At 40.6% G+C, this 23,652-nt stretch overlaps 1 protein-coding gene across 4 annotated transcripts in view; it reads right to left on the bottom strand.

The window, feature by feature from the left end:
* The window catches only part of LOC109892921 (rho guanine nucleotide exchange factor 12-like), a 133,822-nt gene extending 120,009 nt beyond the window's left edge, over positions 1-13,813 (bottom strand). For 2 of the 4 annotated variants that reach the window (XM_031826815.1, XM_031826814.1), the window contains exon 1: positions 12,739-13,690. In XM_031826815.1, coding sequence (XP_031682675.1) covers positions 12,739-12,770 — 32 coding nt within the window. In that variant the 5' untranslated portion in view covers positions 12,771-13,690. Of the gene's footprint in view, positions 1-12,738; positions 13,691-13,713 lie in introns of those variants that run through there. The other 2 variants (XM_031826816.1, XM_020485806.2) reach the window with 2 other exon arrangements.
* Between the last annotated feature and the right edge of the window lie 9,839 nt (positions 13,814-23,652).

Here is a 23,652-nt window from a genome sequence, read left to right as displayed (position 1 = left end):
TATACACACACACACACACACACACACACACACACACACACAGCTCAAAATAATAACAGGGACAGTAAAATAGCACATCCTAGATCTGAATGAATTAAATATTCTTATTAAATACTTTTTTCTTTACATAGTTGAATGTGCTGACAACAAAAATCACGCAAAACTGATCAACGGAAATCAAATTTATCAACCCATGGAGGTCTGGATTTGGAGTCACACTCAAAATTAAAGTGGAAAACCACACTACAGGCTGATCCAACTTTGATGTAATGTCCTTAAAACAAGTCAAAATTAGGCTCAGTAGTGTGTGTGGCCTCCACGTGCCTGTATGACCTCCCTACAACGCCTGGGCATGCTCCTGATGAGGTGGCGGATGGTCTCCTGAGGGATCTCCTCCCAGACCTGGACTAAAGCATCCGCCAACTCCTGGACAGTCTGTGGTGCAACGTGGCGTTGGTGGATGGAGCGAGACATGATGTCCCAGATGTGCCCTATTGGATTCAGGTCTGGGGAACGGGCGGGCCAGTCCATAGCATCAATGCCTTCCTCTTGCAGGAACTGCTGACACACTCCAGCCACATGAGGTCTGGCATTGTCTTGCATTAGGAGGAACCCAGGGCCAACCGCACCAGCATATGGTCTCACAAGGGGTCTGAGGATCTCATCTCGGTACCTAATAATGGCAGTCAGGCTACCTCTGGCGAGCACATGGAGGGCTGTGCGGCCCCCCAAAGAAATGCCACCCCACAGCATGACTGACCCACCGCCAAACCGGTCATGCTGGAGGATGTTGCAGGCAGCAGAACGTTCTCCACGGCGTCTCCAGCCTATGTCACGTCTGTCACATGTGCTCAGTGTGAACCTGCTTTCATCTGAGAAGAGCACAGGGCGCCAGTGGCGAATTTGCCAATCTTTGGCAAATGCCAAATGTCCTGCACGGTGTTGGGCTGTAAGCACAACCCCCACCTGTGGACGTCGGGTACTCGTACCACTTTCATGGAGTCTGTTTCTGACCGTTTGAGCAGACACATGCACATTTGTGGCCTGCTGCAGGTCATTTTGCAGGGCTCTGGCAGTGCTCCTCCTTGCGCGGAGGTAGCGGTCCTGCTGCTGGGTTGTTGGCCTCCTCCACGTCTCCGGATGTACTGGCCTGTCTCCTGGTAGCGCCTCCATGCTCTGGACACTACGCTAACAGACACAGCAAACCTTCTTGCCACAGCTCGCATTGATGTGCCATCCTGGATGAGCTGCACTACCTGAGCCACGTGTGTGGGTTGTAGACTCCGTCTCATGCTACCACTAGAGTGAAAGTACTGCCAGCATTCAAAAGTGACCAAAACATCAGCCAGGAAGCATTGGAACTGAGAAGTGGTCTGTGGTCACCACCTGCAGAACCACTCCTTTATTGGGGGTGTCTTGCTAATTGCCTATAATTTCCACCTGTTGTCTATTCCATTTGCACAACAGCATGTGAAATTTATTGTCAATCAGTGTTGCTTCCTAAGTGGACAGTTTGATTTCACGGAAGTGTGATTGACTTGGAGTTACATTGTGTTGTTTAAGTGTTCCCTTTATTTTTTTGAGCAGTGTATATATATATTAGAGGTCGACTGATTAATCGGAATGGCATGGCCGATTTAATTAGGGCCGATTTCAAGTTTTCATAACAATCGGTAATCGGCATTTTTGGACACCGATTATGGCCGATTACATTGCATTCCATGAGGAGACTATGCGGCAGGCTGATTACCTGTTACGCGAGCGCAGCAAGGAGCCAAGGTAAGTTGCTAGCTAGCATGAAACTTATCTTATAAAAAAACAATCTTAACATTAGCACTAGTGAACAACACATGGTTGATGATATTACTAGTTTATCTAGCTTGTCCTGCGTTGCATATAATCGATGCGGTGCCTGTTCATTTATCATCGAATCACAGCCTACTTCGCCAAACAGGTGATGATTTAACAAGCGATGATGATGATTCAGCGAGAAAAAAAAGCACTGTCGTTGCATCCAATGTGTACCTAACCATAAACATCAATGCCTTTCTTAAAATCAATACACAAGTGATATATATATATGAAGGTTAGTCAATCTGGAAAATGTCAAGAACTTTTAAAGTTTCTTCAAGTGCAGTTGCAAAAACCGTCAAGCGTCATGATGAAACTGGCTTTCATGAGGACCGCCACAGGAATGAAGACCCAGAGTGCCCTCTGCTGCAGATGATAACTTCATTAGAGTTACCAGCTTCAGATTGTAGCCCAAATGAATGCTTCACAGAGTTCACGTAACAGACAAATCAGGCCTTCATGGTCAAATTTCTGCAAATAAACCACAACTAAAGGACACCAATAAGAAGAAGAGACTTGCTTTGCCCAAGAAACACAAGCAATGGACATTAGATAGGGTTGAAATTTGTCCAAATGTGAGACCGCCGTGTCTTTGTGAGACACCGAGTAGGTGAACGGATGATCTGAGCATGTGTGGTTCCCACTGTGAAGCATGGAAAAGGTGTGATGGTGTCGAGGTGCTTTGCTGGTGACACTGATTTATTTAGAATTCAAGGCACACTTAGCCATCATAGCTACCACAGCATTCTGTAGCGATACGCCATACCATTGGGCTTAGTGGGACTATCATTTGTTTTCAACAGGAAATTATTCGACACACCTCCAGGCTGTGTAAGAGCTATTTGACCAAGAAGGAGAGTGATGGAGTGCTGCATCAGATGACCTGGCCTCCACAATCACCTGACGCCAATCCAATTGAGATGGTTTGGGATGAGTTGGACCGCAGTGAAGGAAAAGCAGCCAAGAAGTGCTCAGCATATGTGGAAGCTCCTTCAAGACTGTTGGAATAGCATTCCAGGGGAAACTGGTTGAGAGAATGCCAAGAGTGTGCAAAGCTGTCAAGGCAAAGTGTGGCTATTGGAAGAATCTCAAACATAACATATTTTATTTTGTTTAACACTTCTTTGGTTACTACATGATTCCATGTGTCATTTCATAGTTGATGTCTTCACTATTATTCTACAATGTAGAAAATAAAAAGAAAGAAAAACTCTGGAACGAGTAGGTGTGTCCAAACCTTTGACTGGTACAGACACATTTAATGTGTTTTAATCAAATAAACTATATGCACTGAGCTTGTCTGATGCTTAAAGTGCACTGTTTACTGAAATTATTAAAAGACACACAAAAACAACAACGAGATCAAGAGTCCGACTGCAATTGATTTGATGTTCTGTGTTAAAAAAATGACAGAGAGTGACTGTGACTAGTACCCGTTCTCTCTCTCTTGCAGCGACCACCACAGAACATCAGTGTTATCGCGCTGTCCGTATTGCTGAACCTGAAAATAATTACAGCCATATCTGACTGAAAAGTTCTCTTACCGAAATCCCTCATTTGTTTAGGAAATACATTCTCTATTCCCTCAAACCTTGCTCTCTTTATGTGACACATGTATGCATCGCTGGCACGTGACCAATAGGGCCTGACCTATAGCATACCATAATCACATGAATAACTTGGTTATAAAAACGCTGAACACCAGAAGACGTGAGAGCAAAATGGATGCAGGTGACGTGACAAACTCGAAATGGTGGAATGGTTGGTTGCTGAGGAGGTAAAGAGGAAGTCAGATGTATGGAATAAATTTGACTGGTTGTGGAAAATACTGGAGATCAAGAAAAAGAAGATAAGGAGCAAGCGCTGCATGCATATTATTTGTGCCAAACAGGTGCTGTTAGATTACAATATCATTTTTCTGGCCCTTTGGAACAATGTAAACAACACTAAATAAATTATAAGCGTAGAAGAGTCTGTTGTAATTATTATTATTTTATTGTTTTTGAAAAGCCATTATTATTGCAAAGACCAAAAACAGTAGCATGCATTTGTGAATACTGTTGCTGACATGGAATGGTTTATTTATTGTTTATGCTAATATTTCAAAGGTTGCTTTGTTATTTGAAAACTAAAATGCTTGACTGCATTTCAAATCATGAAGGACACATATGCTGTGTGATGACATGAACAAATTAACAATTGATTGATACAGTAGCCTATATAAGTACTGAAATATAGGCCTAAGTTACAGTATTAAGTCTAAACAGGACTCGCTCTTATGCCTACAGCCCGATGGTGGTTATACAAGGCTGCTATACTAAGCCTACTAATGATAACATTACTTATTATAATGATCATAACAAAAACAACAACGAGATCAAGGAGGGTTATTATTATTACAAATATAATTTCTGACAAATTGGAACAGTGTAAACAAATAAATCATAAGTAATTCTAGAGAGGCTGTTCTAAGGGGTGAAAAAACGCTGCCTAAACCCTTTATTACGGCATAGGAAAGATTAAAAACTGAATTTGTAAAATTGTTTATCAGACATTGTGATTGCTAGACACTTGGTGCTCACGAAATCAGTAGGCTATTAAACAAACAGTCAAACAGGCTACTGAAGCAGGATCTGTATTATTTTTCCACACACACACTATATATAGAATACAGCCAGGCACATTTAACAGTTAGGCTGTTGATTATAGACCTAATGAAGTTTGGCGTTTCCTCTCTCCTCACTATTCTTAGACAATTAAGGGTTGTTTTCCCATCTCCTAAATGCACTGCTGTCTCCGGCGGATTGTTCTCAACGCCAACATGCTGGGTAACTTTGCTCTTATGCACATAGCAACATAATCTATGAAAAGGCACCAATTCAACAGCGCCCTGAGGTTTCAAAACAACGGAGAGCGACGCTATCCAACGCGGGAGAAAGTGTTGCACCATCATTATTATTATTATTATGTAATATAACCATATACAATTTCAGTAGCACGTCTTAGAGTGATGAACTGTGCCATCTCCCTCCACAATGGATTAGTCCACTCAGACAGGAGCGAATCAGACAGGTGTCTTGTACACCATCATTTATTTACATTTTTCGGGCTATATGCTCGACTAAAGAAATCTCGGTCAACCAACAGCCTATCGACCAAACAATCGACCAGTCGACTAAATGGGGTCAGCCCTAATCTCCTATTACGTCAAGTAGCATACATCAAGTAGCTCGATTTTAACTAAGTCATTGGCTACTTTCACTAAGGTAGTAAACTGCTTCAATGCCTTTGATTGTGTAATATAGATAATGCTTCCTTCTCTGTTGTTTCAGAGACTCCAAGGAAAAGGAATCAAAATCAGGCATAGAAAGTGGAAGAAAGTAAAATTTCTTTGCCATATACCAATTCTAATTCTTATAATCTGTGGCCATGTCCTGTCCACTGCAATAACCTAAATGTTCTGGCTTCTGAAGCAGAAGCAATAACCAAAAGCATGAAGAGAGCAAAGTGACTGTCGACACAAAATACCACAGACATTATGAAAAGTTAGGACAGAAGTATGTTCCCTGAGAGGCATGTGACTTGCTGCTGCATCACATGTGGCAAACAGACAGCAGAGTGTAGAAACAGCTGGGCAAAGCTGTAAGAGTGAGAAACTGTGTGAGTAAGAGAGAGAAAGAGATTGCTTGAAAGGGGTTTGGCACAGTTGGAAGGCATGTCGAGGTATCAGCACAGACCTCAACAATTCCTGAGTTGACACTGCTTAGCCTGGGCCTTGACATCTTGTCACTCGCTGTTCCGTGGAGTCAACGTTTCTCGGCAACTAGATATTTCCATTTCTTCCTGACTCTGGCAGGATAAAGCCTGGCCACAGATTCAGTTTTGGCCACACTGCATTCAAGGACATCTGAGGCATACGAAAACTGGATGGGCAACTGCAGCAAATTAAATAGATGGAATAAAATTACATAACTGAAATTCGATTGAAGTCATGTTTGACTATCTCGCCTTGTAGTAAAGCATCTAGATCCATGAAGTTGAGACTTGTTGGGTCCATCTATTCTTTGCACAATACTGCGCGATCCACCACACCGCATTTAACCATGAAAAGAGGTCTGGAAATATGGCTGAATATAAACAGTGTAGTTATTCCAAAATGCCGGTACAGGGACAAGGTGGAGTCAGGGACAAGGTGGAGTCACAAACACCTGCCCGGTATGCTTGTAATCATTAAGGACTGAGGAGTTTGTCATGATTCAAAATAAACTGAATGGAGCTAAGCACAGGCATCCTGGAGGAAAACTTAGTTCAGTCTGCTTTCCACCAGACACTGGGAGATGAATTCACCTTTCAGCAGAACAATTACTTAAAACAAGGTCAAATCTACAATGAAGTTGCTTACCAATAACACAGTGAACGTTCCTGACTTCAAGTAAATCTATGGCAAGACCTGAAAATGGTTGTTAAGCAATGATCAACAACCAATTTGACAGAGCTTGAAGAATTTTGAAAATAATACATTTGGGCAAATGTTGCGCAATTTTAGGTGTGGAAAGCTCTTAGAGACTTACCCAGAAAGACTCACAGACGTAATCACTGCCAAAGGGGCTTCTACAAAGTATTTACTCAGGGGTGTGAATACTTATGTAAATTAGATATTTCTGCATTTCATTTTCAATACATTTGCAAAAAAAATATATGAACATGTTTTCATTATGGGGTATTGTGTGTAGATGGGTGAGGGGGGGAAATCTATTGAATCCATTTTGAATTCAGGCTGTAACAACAAAATGTGGAATAGGTCACAGGATATGAATACTTTCTGAAGGCACTGGAAGTATGCTTAGTGTGCATATCACTTTTTCCCTGCTTCATCCTCTCAGGACAGGGGGCTCTCCTTCAACTGGAAAGGTTTCTTGTAGTCTGTTTATGGCTTCATCGGCGCTTGTGAATTCCATCCTTTGCTTTGAGATATGATTCCTTTGTCCTCCAGTGACTGTCTGATCGGAATGTATTGCTTGCTATTTTTTCTCAGCCTAGCAGACAGGTCCTGGACGATTTCAAATGGATTGGCCATGGTTTTTGATTTCCTACCTCCCCGTGCCTTCGGATGGTTGACTTTGGTCTGATAGTTCCACAACTTGAAGATTACCACGTGAGGGTCCCTAACAGTTTTCTGTTTCACGCCGATCCTATGGTACCGTTAAAGATCCTCTGGTGATACATCCACGTCAAGTTCCCCTGATATCAGTTTGACCACGTAGCTGGAAAGGTCTCAGTTTTCTTCGTCTTCTGGGAAGGACAATATTCCCAGGCTGTTTCGTCTCATTCTGTTTTGATGCTGGTCCAATTCATATTGTTAAGTTTGCAACTTTGTTGTCTTGCGCACGCCTTGTATGTGCATGTCTGACACGATAGACTACTTTCTTTTCGAGCTAAATCTACTTTAACAATAGATTGTAGAAGTTTGTTTTGGTGTACATTGAGAGCATTTTAGCTATGTTTTCCTGGATATCCTTTAGCTGTTCATTACTCTCATTTGTATCTCCAAGTTATTTGTAGAAGCCAGACAAAAGTTTAAATTAAGCCTCTAAAATTTATAGATCAATAATCAGCTAAGCAGAAAGCTACCATTTCATTGTAGGATATGATTTGTCACTGTTGATATATTTTAACTAATGCAACCACTACATCCATCTAACTTCCTCCATGTGTAGGATATTGGTATCCCAAGACAGTCATTCATATGACCATAAATAGTTCATTCAACTCCACTCACAAGCAATTTTGCATGAAATAAGTAGAGAGATGTTCAGCCACAATGTTTTGACTGTCTGCTCAAATACATACAAGGCCCTTGATGCTGTAATTTGCAAAGGGTGCAGAATGACAGCGAGGCTCCACTCATTCCCATCCTGCACCACTCTGGCCAGCAGCTCTGTCAGGAAGGGCTGGTGGCTTGGCCGGGCTGACAGAGATTGTTTATCAGTGATGTCACCACTTCCCGCGAGAGTGGGTGGAGTGAGGGGAGAGAGAAAATACACATCAGCTAAACTGTGTGACAAAGAGCAAATAGAACCAGTTGCATTTCCCAACCTTCGTCAGTGATTCAACTGCATGACACTTCCAATTGGCCCTGAATGCCCTGAACCTCTGTGGCAGTCAGTCATGGACATACAGACATAGTTTTAATGTCATGTGCAGAAGTACAGTGAAATGCCTTTACTGCAAGCTCTAAACCCAACAATGCAGTGATCAATATCAATGTAGTCCTAAAGAAAATAGCATAAGGTAGAACAAAATCAAGAAAAACACGAGAAAGTAAGAAGCTATATACAGGGTCAGTTCCAATACCATATTTTCAATGTGCAGGGATACTGGAGTGATAAGAGGTAGATATGTATAGGGGTAAGGTGAATTGGCATCAGGATGAATGATAAACAGAGTAGCAGCAGAGTAAAGGAAGATTTTATGTGAGTGTGTGTGCGCTTGAGTATAGTCAGAATAAATGGGTGTGTTGGAGAGTCAGTGTGTGTATGAGCAGGATTGTGCCAGAAGGTGGAGGAACTCTTCTGCTTAGGCACGGTGAAGGAACTCCACCGTCTAGTATGCATTTCTGCAGGTGGCCATCAGAGGTAAGATATACCGGAGCCAAACCACAGAAAATCTGCATAACCCACAGCATTAAGGTAAATTCACACACTTACAGAGACGAAAGGTACAGAGAGTAGTGCAGTGTTGCAATGTCGTTTCTCACCAAAGGGGCGGCTCCTTGTAATGCGCACCGGCATCTGACAGTTCTTTTGCTACCTGGAAATTGAGACGCGCCGTAACATTCCTTGCGAAGACATGAGGGGCAGTATTGAGTGAGTTTTGCAACGGAAATCCTGCCCTGTGTCTACATCACATCTCTTCTAGTATCCCTGCTGGTATAAACACAGAAGAGATGGACATGCAGCTATTTTTCTGCTACTGCTATTCTACCTGCAATCATACATCTTTGTGCTTTTATTTCAACATTTGCTACGCTCAATTATGTCTCTGTCCAGATGAGGAGCATCTGTGCGAGGACGTGAGACGATACGATGACGATACGATGCAGTTGTAGTCGGTTAAAGTTAACAGCTGGAAGGAGATAATCACAAAATTTGAACACTGATACCGATAAAGTAAAATGGAGAACTATTCGGAACCGGTATGTTCGCAAATGAAAAGGTGAAGGAAACGAGGAGTGGGGCTGCAGCCGATTGCCCAGTTGGCTTGGTACTTAAGCGAAACATCGTCAGACAGACACCAATACGGTATGTTGTCTTGTAATGAAGCTGAGTCCTTTTCTGCAGTGTGTTTTTGATCTTGGTTTAGCAGGCCTAGTTAGAACATGTGAAATCAACTTGTTTCTGGATGGGCGAAATTGTGAGTGGGAAATATTCTGTGCCTGTGTTGTCATCATAACGATTAACAGGGCTAGTTCAGACACCGTGTGTATGTGTGCTATTTAGATTGAGATGTTCATGAAATCAGTTCTTGAGTGAGCATTTAAACTCAATGGATCCTATAGAGATGTTTAAGATAGCAATGTATTCTAAAGCATTCGCCATCTGCTTGTAGTAGGGCTTGCGATAGGGCCTAAAAATTATACAGTATCTAATTATTTTCAAAATTTAAATTGGTGATTCACAACATAAACTATCTATACAAAAGTATGTGGCCACCCCTTCAAATTAGTGGATTCAGCTATTTCAGCCACACCTGTTGTTGACAGGTGTATCATTTTTAATTATTATTTTAAATTTTACCTTTATTTAACTAGGCAAGTCAGTTAAAAACAAATTCTTATTTTCAATGACGGCCTAGGAACAGTGGGTTAACTGCCTGTTCAGGGGCAGAACGACAGATTAGTACCCTGTCAGCTCGGGGGTTTGAACTTGCAACCTTCCAGTTCCTAGTCCAACTCTCTAACCACTAGGCTACCCTGCCGATAATATTGAGCACACATCCAAGCAATCTCTATAGACAAACATTGGCAGCAGAATGTCCTTACTGAAGAGCTCAGAGAATTTCAACATGGCACCATCATAAGATGCCACCTTTCCAACAAGTCAGTCAAATTTCTGCCCAGCTAGAGCTGCCCCGGGTCAACTGTAACTTCTGTTATTTTTAAGTGGAAACATCTTGGAGCAACAACGGCTCAGCTGCAAGCTCACAGAACGGGATCACCGAGTGGTGAAAGGCGTAAAAATCATCTTTCCTCTGTTGCAACACTCACTACCGAGTTCCAAACTGCCTCTGAAAGCAAGGTCAGCACAAGAACTGTTCGTCGGGGGCTTCATGAAATGAGTTTCCATGGCCGAGCAGCTGCACACAAGCCTAAAATCCCCATATGCAATGCCAAGTGCTGGTTGGAGTGATGTAAAGCTCGCCGCCATTGGACTATAGAACAGTGGAAACGGGTTCTCTGGAGTGATGAATCACGCTTCATCATTCTGGCAGTCCAACGGACTAATCTGGGTTTGGCGGATGCCAGGAGAACGCTACCTGCCCAAATGCATAGTGCCAAAGTGTAATGTTTGAAGGAGGAATAATGGAATGGGCTGTTTTTCATGGTTTGGGCTAGGCCCCTTAGTTCCAGTGAACGGAAATTGAAACTCTACAGCATACAATGACATTCTGGACAATTCTGTGCGTCCAACTTTGTGGAAGGCCCTTTCCTGTTTTAGCACGACAATGCCCCCCCATGTACAAAGCGAGGTCCATACAGAAATTGTTTGTCGAGATCGGTGTGCAAGAACATGACTGGCCTGCACAGAGCCCTGACCTCAACCCCATTGAACACCTTTTGGTGTACTTTTGACATACACTACATGACCAAAAGTATCTAGATTCTCTAAATAATCTTAAGTGCGCAGATTCTCTAAAATTATACCTAGGCTAAATAAAAGCCTTCAACCATGAGAGCCACTAATAATTTAATTATTTTCTCAAAACAGTTAATCACTGATCTGACTTTCAAGTCTATAAAAATGCCCCCTTTTGTATTTTTTTTTTTACCCGAACCATGCAAATGACATTTTATTGGTCACATACACATGTTATTGCGGGTGTAGCGAAATGCTAGGACTAAGGAAGGTGGGTACCAGGCTGAAAAGTACCACCGGCACCTGGTAACCCAAAGGCCCAAGAGAGAGTGGGCAACCCAGAGTCCGGTAGTTCAATGTCTGGTAGTTCAATGTTGCAGATCTGGATTACAGGTTATGATGCAATGGCCATAATGTGGCTTCTTCCTTGCTGAGCGGCCTTTCAGGTTATGTCGATATAGGACTCGTTTTACCGTGGATATAGATACTTATGTACCCGTTTCCTCCAGCATCTTCACAAAGTCCTTTGCTGTTGTTCTGGGATTGATTTACACTTTTCTCACCAAAGTACTTTCATCTCTAGGAGACAGAACACATCTCCTTCCTGAGTGGTATCACTGAGTTTTGAAGGTAGGCCTTGAAATACATCCACAGGTATACCTCCAATTGACTCAAATTATGTGAATTAGCCTATCAGAAGCTTATGAAGCCATGACATCATTTTCTGGAATTTTCCAAGCTGTTTAAAGGCACAATCAACTTAGTGCATACAAACTTCTGACCCACTGGAATTGTGATACAGTGAATTATAAATTAAATCATCTGTCTGTAAACAATTGTTGGAAAAATGACCTGTGTCATGCACAAAGTAGATGTCCTAACCGACTTGCCAAAACTATAGTTTGTTAACAAGAACTTTGTGGAGTGGTTGAAAAATGAGTTATGACTCAAACCTAAGTGTATGTAAACTTCTTACTTCAACTATAGATATTCCATAAAAATATAAATAAATCTACCGTTTCCAGCTACAATAGTAATTTACAACATTAACAATGTCTACACTGTATCTCTGATCAATTTGATGTTATTTTAATGGACAAAAAATAAAGTGCTTTTGTTTAAAAAACAAGGACATTTCTAAGTGACCCCAAACTTTTGAACGGTAGTGTAATACTTCAAAGTACTATTTAAGTAGGGGGTATCTGTACTTCACTATTTATATTGACAATTTTTACTCCACTACATTACCAAAGAAAATTATGTACTTTTTACTCCATTCATTTTTCTTGACACCCAAAAGAACTCATTACATTTTGGATGCTTTACAGGACAGGAAAATGGTCCAATTTACAAACATATCAAGAGAACATCCCTGGTCATGCCAACCGACTGCCTTTGATCTGGCAGATGCCCTAAACACAATTGCCTAGTTTGTAAATGTTCTCTTGAGTGTGCCCCTGGCTATCTGTAAATAAAAAAATAAAAACAAGAACTGTGCCATCTGGTTTGCTTAATATAAAGAGTTTGAAATTATTTTTACTTTTGATACTTTCACTCAAGTAGTATTTTACTGGGTGACTTTCACTTGAGTCATTTTCTATGAAGTTATCTTTACTTTTAATCAGGTATGACAATTGGATACTTTTTCCACCACTGCCTTTTTCCAAAAACACGCATTGCTTGCGGTACGTTGTTTAGAGCAAGTGTCAGGGCTCTTAACAAAACTCCCCCATACCTTCAATAGGCGCTAAAGCAGTTAGCGTCTATGAATGGAGTAGGAGAAAATCAGACACATCTAATAATATTAGAAAGGGAAAGGGACATGGGATTTCATAACAAACGCGTTGGTCCACTGGCCTGAAACCATGACATGGAAAAATTCCATCATGTGTATCGCTAGGCTACATTACAATATCCTGATAGTTACATTAAAATACCAATACAGAGCCGTGGGAAGGGATAAATGCAACGGCATAAGCAGTATAGGACTTGAGCTACCATTCATGCGTCGTGGGAATGAGATATTATTTACCTGTCAGTGAGTGTTGACTGTGTCTCGCTCATTGGGCTTCCGTTGTTTTTTCCACACGGATTTTATCCAACTAACGTTAGCATTTTCATCAAAATGACAAACTGTATTTTGGAGAATGGCTTCGTCTTGGCTTTCAATGTCCGTCCAAGGGCGTTCCACAACGATTCAAATTCGTTTAATCCATTAAAATAAGAACATATGGGTTCAGTGTAGACTTCAATTCTTTGGTGTATTTCGTTTTTTCAAATATTGATGTAAAACAATTGTTCCAGACAGAAGACATCAGAGGTGACTAAACGTTCTTCAGAACCATTACGGGGGCGTGCATTAAACAACGTATTGCCAATGATACATTGATAACTCTTGAGTATGGTGAAATGTTACTAGAAAATACAACGTTAACCTCTCAATATCTTTAGGAGAAACATTAATTGCGAACACACTGTATCATGGGCATCGCCTGCGTCCGTCTTTGTCAATAGACTACCCGGAAAGTATTAGCACTGACTACCTATTGTTAATTTGTTTCCATGTGAAATAACACTGCACAAAGTTACTAATTTGACCAATGTTTTGACAAGATTGGTCTAATCGTTCTGAAGATTCCTTGTTTTAGTTTTCTTTTCATTAAGTTCTCTCAAATGAAGCTTGGTTTCTCTCGAAGTTGGTCGCTTATTTACCTTCCAAAATGTTTTCATGGTAAAATTCCCATCCGATTCGCCCCTTAACCCAGACGGATTTGGTCCTTCATGCCCGGAAGAATGTCGACAACAATGAAAGTGATCCTTGCTGCGTTCTAAAGGTTTTCACGAAATTTGAAATATTGTTTCACCACTCCGTTCCAAATACCGTTTAGATTACATGAGCGATCCTCACAGGCATTACGCTCTTTACTGTACTATAGTGCGGATGGAAATTGAAATAATTTTCCCACCCCTAAAAAGGGAGAGGAAAAAATATATACAAAAATATCACCTTTCCTCTTGGGCCAAACCGGGTCCCGACACAGCAATTCGTAACAGCAACTTTTGAAAGCAACACACAGATCTCGACAAATTCCGTTTTCTGCAGCCTAGTTTATTTCGCGGTTGAGACTACTACGTTTCATTGAATTACAGTATGTATTTGAATCAAAACACCTAGGTACGTTTTCGGAATAGAGCTTTCAAAACCTTTGATGTCAGTTTAGTTAGGCTGGCTAAATGGGATGGTCATGATTCAACATCATGCTATATGACAGACCAATAGATGGCCCATTTACTAAGCCTATTATTGCACATTCCAACAGATACATTTTAATATAATGTTTATTTGGCTATCAACTACATTATATTATATTGGCTAGATATATATGTATAGGCTCTATAAGTAGTAGCCAGGCCCAGCCAGTCAATTATTATTTATTTTTTCCACAAAAGGGCTTTATTACAGACATTCTGAGGAAATGTTCACATGGTATATATAAGCAATAATTTATGTTTCTCTGTCTGCTTTTGTATGTTTAGTATATAATCTAGATCATGCTTTCTATTGTACTAGGTACTGATTTATTGATTTTCTGATGTACACTACATGACCAAAAGTATGTGGACACCTGCTTGTCGAACATCTCTTTCCAAAATCATAGAGTTGGCCCCCGTTTGCGGCTATAATAGCCTCCACACTTCTGGGAAGGCTTTCCACTAGATGTTGAAACATTTCTGTTGCGACTTGCTTCCATTCAGCCACAAGAGCATTAGTGAGGTCGGGCACTGATGCTGGGCGATTAGGCCTGGCTCACAGTCGGCGTTCCAATTCATCCCAAAGGTGTTAGTTGGGGTTGAGGTCAGGGCTCTGTGCAGGCCAGTCAAGTTCTTCCACACTTTGTGTACAGGGGCATTGTCATGCCACAAAGTTTGTCTACAATGTCATTGTATGCAGTAGCGTTAAGGTTTTCCTTCACTGGAACTACAGGGCCTGAACCATGGAAAAAAGCCCCAGACCATTATTCCTCCTCTACCAAACTTTACAATTGGCATTATGTATTCGGGCAGGTAGCGTTCTCCTGGCATCCGCCAAACCCAGATTCGACCGTCAGACTGCCAGATGGTGAAGCGTGATTCATCACTCTAGTGAACGAGTTTCCACTACTCCAGAGTCTAATGGCGATGAGCTTTACACCACTCCAGCCAACGCTTGTCATTGCGTATGGTGATCTAAGGCTTGTGTGTGGCTGCTCGGCCATGGAAACCCATTTCATAAAGCTACCGACAAACAGTTATTGTGAAGCACAAGGCAGCTTGGAACTTGGCAGTGAGTGTTGCAATCGAGGACAGATTATTTTTTACGAACTATGTGCTTCAGCACTCGACTCTCCCGTTCTGTGACCTTGTGTGGCCTACCACTTCGCGGCTGAGCTGTTGTTGCTCCTAGACATTTCCACATCACAATAACAGCACTTAGTTGACCGGGGCAGCTCTAGCAGGGTGGAAATTTGACTAACTGACTTGTTGGAAAGGTGGCATCCTATGACGGCGCCACGTTGAAAGTCACTGAGCTCTTCAGTAAGGCCATTCAACTGCCAATGTTTGAAATTAATTTGCATGGCTGTGTGTTCGATTTTATACACCTGTCAGCAATGAGTGTGGTTCAAATAGCTGAATGCACTAATTTGAAGTGGTGTCCACATACCTTTGTATATGTAGGGTTGCGGTCCAAACACTTAAAAGGCACACCCTTGTCCACTTACCCTCGCACTTAGGGGAATCCCCGTCGCCATCTTGGCGGGTGGTTCAAATGATTAGCCAAGCAAGGGAAGTTTGCAACGTAAGCCCCTCAGCCCTCGTTTTTAGTGAGCTTTGCGAGTGTACAATTATATTCACTCCGTGGCCTGAGACTCCCCATAATTAAATTTGTGACGATTGTACACCCGCTAAGAAAAGTCTGCGTAAACTTAAAAACAACATCAATGGAGACGTCAGCATACAAGTGTAAGTGAAAACGAATACAAATAAGTTAGAAATTGTGCTACTAATGCACGACGGCACAAACACGTATTGTAAAAAGTACATCTGTTTTTGTTTGGTTATCTTTTGGAAATTGTAGAAATAAAACGTTTTCCTTCTTCAGAAGATCCAGCTAGGAAGGCTAACATTAGTTAGCAAATTAATTTGCTAGCTATCATACTGTAGACGTATATTAATAACTATACATTTCATATAAGTAGACATGCATTCATAATTGACTGTAGAGTATAAGAAGCACCAACAAGCTACCCGTGGCTGAAAACGCAATCATTGCGGGATGAACGAGTGTCGATTTTTCAGCCAAGGGTGGTCCATTTAAAAATCCCTCCCTCACTTCCACACACAGGTGTGTGTGCTGACAATTTACACTGATGATGGCCTAAGGCAAAATCATTTTTGTTTTGTTTTCACCTTTTATTTATGCACTTTTTTGCACTATATCTTCTTTGGCACCATGATGCTTCAATAAACATCTTTATTTTGCATTCAAGCCTCAGTTTTAAATCTATTCCTTTTTTCTACAGTGTGCGGTTCTCTATTTCTTCCAGCAGCCCTGTTACTGTATATTAGCCCAAATGAACCATTTATAGTAGGCTACATTCTGCATGACAGTCTTTTAAGCTGCATTGTGTACACAGAATTTTTTTTTCCTCCTTTATCTCCCTTATCTATGATCAGATGATGTTATGTCTGGTAATATATCCGACTCTCCAAATCTTTAGCCAATTGTCTGGACAATCTAAGTACTGGGTAATTAGTCATTATATAGCCTACCATGCTTAATGTGATTTACCTGGCTGCATAACATACGGTGCATCAATTGTCTCATCACAAATCTTAATTATAATCAGGATTAGTTATAGGACGTTGCAGTCATTATTTAGTCATAAAATAACCACAAAGAGGTGCATCAAGGTGGCTCTGACATTCAGTTCAATGCAATTGGTTGTAGTAGGTGATTGATGCCAATACCTCCCCATATACCTCCTCTCCTTAGATCTATGATCAATAGGATCAGCCGTACAAAAAGAGATTCCAGAAATCATCATGTTTAATATAGAACATGTGTACCTGCTGACAAACAATAACAGTATTCAGTGAGTGAACACTTGACCACACCACTTGCATCAATACTGATAGGTAGGGGCCTACTGTCGTGGAGGAACTTCCCTTTGTGCAATTTCAATCTTGGCTGCACACTTTCTCATGATGCTCATGGAAAAATGCAATTGGAGTACACTGTCACCCAGAGGACATATAATGTATTGCAAGACCACTTTAAAGGGGGCTGAACTTCCTTGTTTTTTGGCTTAGCCATTAAAACTTCTTCAAGGTCGGTGGGTCCCCTGTAGGACGTTGAGATTAGCATGAGGTTGTAATTAACAAGAACATTTCCCAGGACATAGACATATCTGATATTGGCAGAAAGCTTACATTCTTGTTAATATAACTGCACCATCCAATTTACAGTAGTGTTTAGTGAAATAATACAATGCTATTGTTTGAGGAGAGTGCACAGTTTTGAACATAAAGTTATTAATAAACCAATTAGGCACATTTGGGCAGTCTTGAAACAACATTTTGAACAGAAATAGAATGGTTCATTGGATCAGTCTAAAACTTTGCATATACACTGCTGCCATTTGGTGGCCAAAATCGACATTGCAGCTGGGCTGGAATAATACATTTCTTGCATTTCAAAGATGAAAGTACAAAAAAAATGTAAAAGAATGTTTGTTTTTTCTTTGTATTATCTTTTACCAGATCTAATGTGTTATATTCTCCTACATTCCTTTCACATTTCCACAAACTTCAAAGTGTTTCCTTTCAAATGGTACCAAAAATATGCATATCCTTGCTTCAGGGGCTGAGTTACAGGCAGTTAGATTTGGGTATGTCATTTTAGGCGAAAATTGAAATAAGGGTCTGATCCTGAAGAGGATTTATTAAAGCGCAACTGGAAGCAATAAACAACTTCTCTGATAGAAAACGGCCGATGTGGCATCGATATTAGTCAGAAACATTTATTCTAATGTCAAAATTGCACTCTAATCAATAATACGGCAGAACACACCACAGTGAGAAGGATGGTTTGTCGGCACTGATGGTTTGTTTACATAGCAGGTTAGAAGAATTCATGTGGCAGGTTAGAAGAACTAACTTGACAGGTTATGAGACCTAACCAGGTAGGTTAGGATAACTAACGTGTCAGGTAAGGGACTGATGTTAAGGTTAGAAAAAGGGTTAGGCTTAGGCTTAGCTAAAATTTTACAGTTGTCAACAACTGTTATCCTCGACACGACAACTAGATTGAGCTGAAATGGTAGCCACAATGGTACAAACCATCAGTCTCGACAAACCATCAGTATCATAATACCTGCCCATCAGCGCAGCGCATCTGACTTTCTTTACATAAGACAACAAGTTTCAATTGTCTTCACTTGACAAATACTGCACCAAGAACCTTAGGTAGATGTACAATTGCACGACTAAAACCTCCTCTGCAAAAATGTCCAAATTAATTACAGGTTGCTTAAATTATCATAGATTCATTCAGACTATTTTAGGGAAGTAATACTGGCTTTGTTCATATGGTGTCTCATGGGGAACTAACATCAGTAACTGTGGCTAGTTAGGGACCGTCAATGTTGCACATCTTTCAGTTTTATCATTAATTGCTTTCAATATTTGTTTATGAATTTCTACAATTTATAGTTGGTTTGAGGTTTTCAAATCTTAGAAATTTGGAGCTATTGACATGTTTTATATTGTCTCATGTACATTGTGTTATTTACTGATGGTCCATAACTAGCCCCATAGGGATATCGAATGTCAAAGCAAGTTGTGCAGCTGCTCTCTGAATTGATGATCACTTGGGTGCTGCCAGCTGTGGGTATGTGCACAGGATTAAAATAAACAAAACATAATGAAAACTGTTATGGTACCCTTCATTCTGTGACATTTTTTCCCCCTATAATCTCGCAAATCTCTGTTTTGCACGAGACTGACTTTATGACCAAAATGATATACTTTGTAGTCAATTTTTACACTAGAATAAATGTTTCTGAAGATCATCCGTTCACCTACTCTGCGTCTCCCAAAGACACGGCGGTTGGAACCAAAATTCTGAAATTTGGACTCATCAGACCAAAGGAAAGATTTCCAACGGTCTAATGTTCATTGCTCGTGTTGGCCTAAGCAAGCATTTTCTTCTTATTGGTGCGCTTTAGTAGTGGTTTCTTTGCAGCAATTCGACCATGAACGCCTTGGGATAAAGGCGCCGGAGGAGATGGCTGCCGTTTTAAGGGCTCCTAACCAACTGTACTATTTTGTTAGTTTTTTCGCATTGTTTGTAACTCATTCTGTACATAATGTTGATGCTACCGTCTCTTATGACCGGAAAGAGCTTCTGGACATCAGAAAAGTGATTACTCACCTCAAACTGGACAAAGTTTTTTTCTTTAATGAGTTCGACGCAAAGGATTAAACTGCTTTGTCGAGACAAGGCCCATATCCCTGTCATCCGAGTGAAGAAAAGACAGAGAAAAAGGGGGAAGAGGGCGGGGTGCCTTGGAAGAATTCGCAGATGAGTAAGTAAACCACCACTACCCGCCGTATTATTGGCCAATGTGCAATCATCGGAAAACAAACTGGACGATCTACGATTAAGACTATCCTACCAATGGGACATTCAAGACTGTAATATTTTATGTTTCACCGAGACATGGCTGAACAACGACACCGATAATATAGAGCTGGCTGGCTTCTCTGTGCATCTGCAGGACAGAGCAGCTGCGTCTGGTAAGACACGGGCCGGGGGTGTGTGTCTATTTGTCAATAACTGCTGGTGCACAATGTCTAATATTAAAGAAGTCTCGAGGTATTGTTCACCTGAGGTAGAATACGGCATGGGACCCGAGATCCTCAAAGTTCTACAGCTGCACCATTGAGAGCATCCTGACCGGTTGAATCACTGTCTCCTATGGCAACTGTTAGGCAACTGACCGTCATGCGCTACAGAGGGTAATGCGTACGGCCCAGTGCACCACTGGGGTCCAGCTTCCTGACATCCAGGACCTACAGTACCAGTCAAAAGCTTGGACACACCTACTCATTCAAGGGTTTTTATTTTATTTTACTATTTTCTACATTGTAGAATAATAGTGAAGACATCAAAACTATGAAATAACACATGGAATCATTTCATAACCAAAAAAGTGTTAAACAAATCAAAATATATTTTAGATTCTTCAAAGTAAACCCTTTGCCTTGATGACAGCTTTCCACACTCTTTTCATTCAACCGGATTCATGAGGTAGTCACATGGAATGCATTTCAATTAACAGGTGTGCTTTGTTAAAAGTGAATTTGTGGAATTTAATGCGTTTGAGTCAATCAGTTAGGGGCGGTATACACAAGATAGACATTTGTGGTAAAAGAACAAGTCCATATTATGGCAAGAACAGCTCAAATAAGCAGAGAAATGACATTCCATCGTTACTTTAAGACATGAAGGTCAGTCAATGCGGAAAATATCAAGAACTTTTAAAGTTTGTTCAAGCGCTATGAAGAAACTATCTCTCGTGAGGAATGCCACAGGAAAGGAATACCCAGAGGTACCTCTGTTGCAGAGGATAAGTTCATTACAGTTACCAGAAATTGCAGTCTGATGTCATGAGAGCTCTAGAGCAAGTTTTTATCAAGGATCTCTCTGTACTTTGCTCTTTTCATCTTTCCCTCGATCCTGACTAGTCTGAGAGTCCTTTAGGTGCCTTTTGGCAAACTCCAATCGGGCTGTCATGTTTCTTTTACTGAGGAGTGTCTTCCGTCTGGCCACTCTACCATAAAGGCCTGATTGGTGAAGTGCTGCAGAGATGGTTGTCCTTCTGGAAGTTTCTCCCATCTCTACAGAGGAACTCTGGAGCTCTGTCAGACTGGAGCTCTGTCACCTCCCTGACCAAGGCCCTTCTCCCCCTTGATTACTCAGTTTGGCCCTGGGGCCAGCTCTAGGAAGAGTCTTGGTGGTTCCAAACTTCTTCCTTTTATGATGGAGGCTGCTGTGTTCTTGGGAACCTTCAATGCTGCAGACATTTCTTGGTACCCTTCCCCAGATCTTTGCCTCGACACAATCTTGTCTCGAAGCTTTACGGACAATTCATTTGACCTCATGGCTTGGTTTTTGCTCTGACATGCAGTGTCAACTTATATAGACAGGTTTGTTCCTTTCCAAATCATGTCCCATCAATTATATTTTTAATAAACTTGTTTTCGCTTTGTCATTATGGGGTATTGTGTATAGATTTTTTAAAATCAATTTTAGAATAAGGCTGTAACGTAACAAAATGCTGAAAATAAAGGGGTCTGAATATTGTCCGAATGCATTGTACGAAGCTAATGTATGCAGTAGGAGGTACTAAAGGATCCCATGTGTCACCAGCCAGCAGTTCCACTCCTTGCCATGCTGGCCATTCACACCTACAAAAATAGCATTGTTGTCACTCTATAGATGAAACCAGAGTCCTCTTGACATTACTATGCAGTAAAAGTAACATTCTGATCAAACAGAGGCAATGCAATATCTAGGCTTACATTAGTATTATTTCTGCTATAGCTTTATACCCAAATAGCCCAAGCACATAATATTCATATCACACCCTTTTTATTTTAGTGTTAATATTTTAAGTCATTGTTACATTTTGTTAAGTAGCTAGGTCTATACGGTGTCAATGTTAATCAAACAACAGGATTATTCTTTCTAAACTTAGCTTAGCTTTGGGGCGGCAGCGTAGCCTAGTGGTTAGAGCGTTGGACTAGTAACCAGAGGGTTGCAAGTTCAAACCCCTGAGCTGACAAGGTACAAATTCTGTCATTCTGCCCCTGAACAGGCAGTTAACCCACTGTTCCTAGGCCGTCATTGAAAATAAGAATTTGTTCTTAACTGACTTGCCTTTTTAAATAAAGGTTAAAAAAAATTAAAATAAAAGTCTACATTATGTCATTTCCAAACATGTACCATATGACACACTTGTTTGGTCCAAAATCTAGGCTATTTTAAGAACATGATTAAACAGCAAAACATACATGGCCCTACCCAAGTACTTTTGGGTTTCAGGGAAAATGTAAGGAGTAAAAAGTACATACTTTTCTTTACGAATGTTGTAAAAGTAGTAAAGTAAAAAAAATAAATAAAAAAAATTGTAAAGTACAGATACCCCCAAAAACTACATAAGTAGTACTTTAAAGTATTTAAAGTATTAAAGCTAGCCTATTACTTGTTACTAGTAATAGGCTAGTAACAATCAAGACCATAGCCAAAATGCTAGCATACAAGCATAGTATGCTAGCTTTAATACTTTAAATACTTTAAAGTACTACTTATGTAGTTTTGGGGGGTATCTGTACTTTACTATTTTTTATTTTTTACTACTTTTACAACATTCGTAAAGAAAAGTATGTACTTTTTACTCCTTACATTTTCCCTGAAACCCAAAAGTACTTGTTACATTTTGAATGCTTAGCAGGACAGGAAAATTGCCTAATACACACACTATGCTTGTATGCTAGCATTTTGGCTATGTCCTTGATTGTTACTAGCCTATTACTTGTTACTAGTAATAGGCTAGTAACAATCAAGACCATAGCCAAAATGCTAGCATACAAGCATAGTATGCTAGCTTTAATAATTTAAATACTTTAAAGTACTACTTATGTAGTTTTTGGGGGTATCTGTACTTTACTATTTTTTATTTTTTACTACTTTTACAACATTCGTAAAGAAAAGTATGTACTTTTTACTCCTTACATTTTCCCTGAAACCCAAAAGTACTTGTTACATTTTGAATGCTTAGCAGGACAGGAAAATTGCCTAATACACACACTTATCAATAGAACATCAGTGGCCATCCCTACTGCCTCTGATCTGGCGGACTTACTAAACGCACATGCTTAATTTGTAATGATGTTGGAGTGTTGAATTTTACCCCTGGCTATCCGTAAATAAAAAACAAGAAAAGGGAGCCATCTGTTTTATACTTTTACTTTTGATGCTTAAGTATATTTAAAACCAAATACTTTAGACTTTTACTCAAGTATTTTTTTACTGGGTGACTTTTACTTGAATCATTTTCTATTAAGGTATCTTTACTTTTTATCAAGTATGACAATTGAGTACTTTTTCCACCACTGCATAGCCTACCACAATCAATTAGTCCCCTAACTAGTCTAAATCCCTTCCCCTTGGTTCTCAAGCAGCTTTAGCCTCTTATGAGATTAGTTGATTTCCTCCAATTATATACCCTGGCTGTAGACCAAGCAAGTGATATAAGGCACTACAGTTACTCTCTCCTCGAAATACTACATGCAACAGTCTCTATGACTGTAACTGTGAGGATAATAGAATTGAGTGAAATATAGGCTAGCCTTGGACATTGTAGTGACTATAGGCTCAGCCAGGTCGCCCGTGATACAAGTCAGTATTCGATATCCATCCATGTTTGAGGTTGATGGGAGAAGATGTGGAAACCGGCCACTAGGGGCAACAGTGAGTGCTGTTACGTTAAAGTGGGGTTCAGTTGTGCTAGGGTGTTGTGGACGGGATGGTGGATAAACATCTGCCTCTGATTCCAAAGGTTGAAAGTTTGAATCCAGCAATATAGTCATTGCATTCTAGCAATATGGGTGTCACGACTTCCGCCGAAGTCGGTCCCTCTCCTTGTTTTGGCGGCATTCGGCGGTCGACGTCACCGACCTTCTAGCCATCGCCGATCCACTTTTAATTTTCCATTGATTTTGTCTTGTCTTCCATCACACCTGGTTCCAATTCCATCAATTACATGTTGTGTATTTAATCCTCTGTTCCCCATGTTTGAGGTTGTTGGGAGAAGATGTGGAAATCGGCCACTAGGGGCAA

Source organism: Oncorhynchus kisutch, linkage group LG6, assembly GCF_002021735.2.
Source record: "Oncorhynchus kisutch isolate 150728-3 linkage group LG6, Okis_V2, whole genome shotgun sequence".
NCBI lineage: Eukaryota > Metazoa > Chordata > Actinopteri > Salmoniformes > Salmonidae > Oncorhynchus > Oncorhynchus kisutch.
The sequence above is the reverse complement of the archived record's forward strand: the minus strand, read 5'-3'. Positions and strand labels throughout refer to the sequence as shown.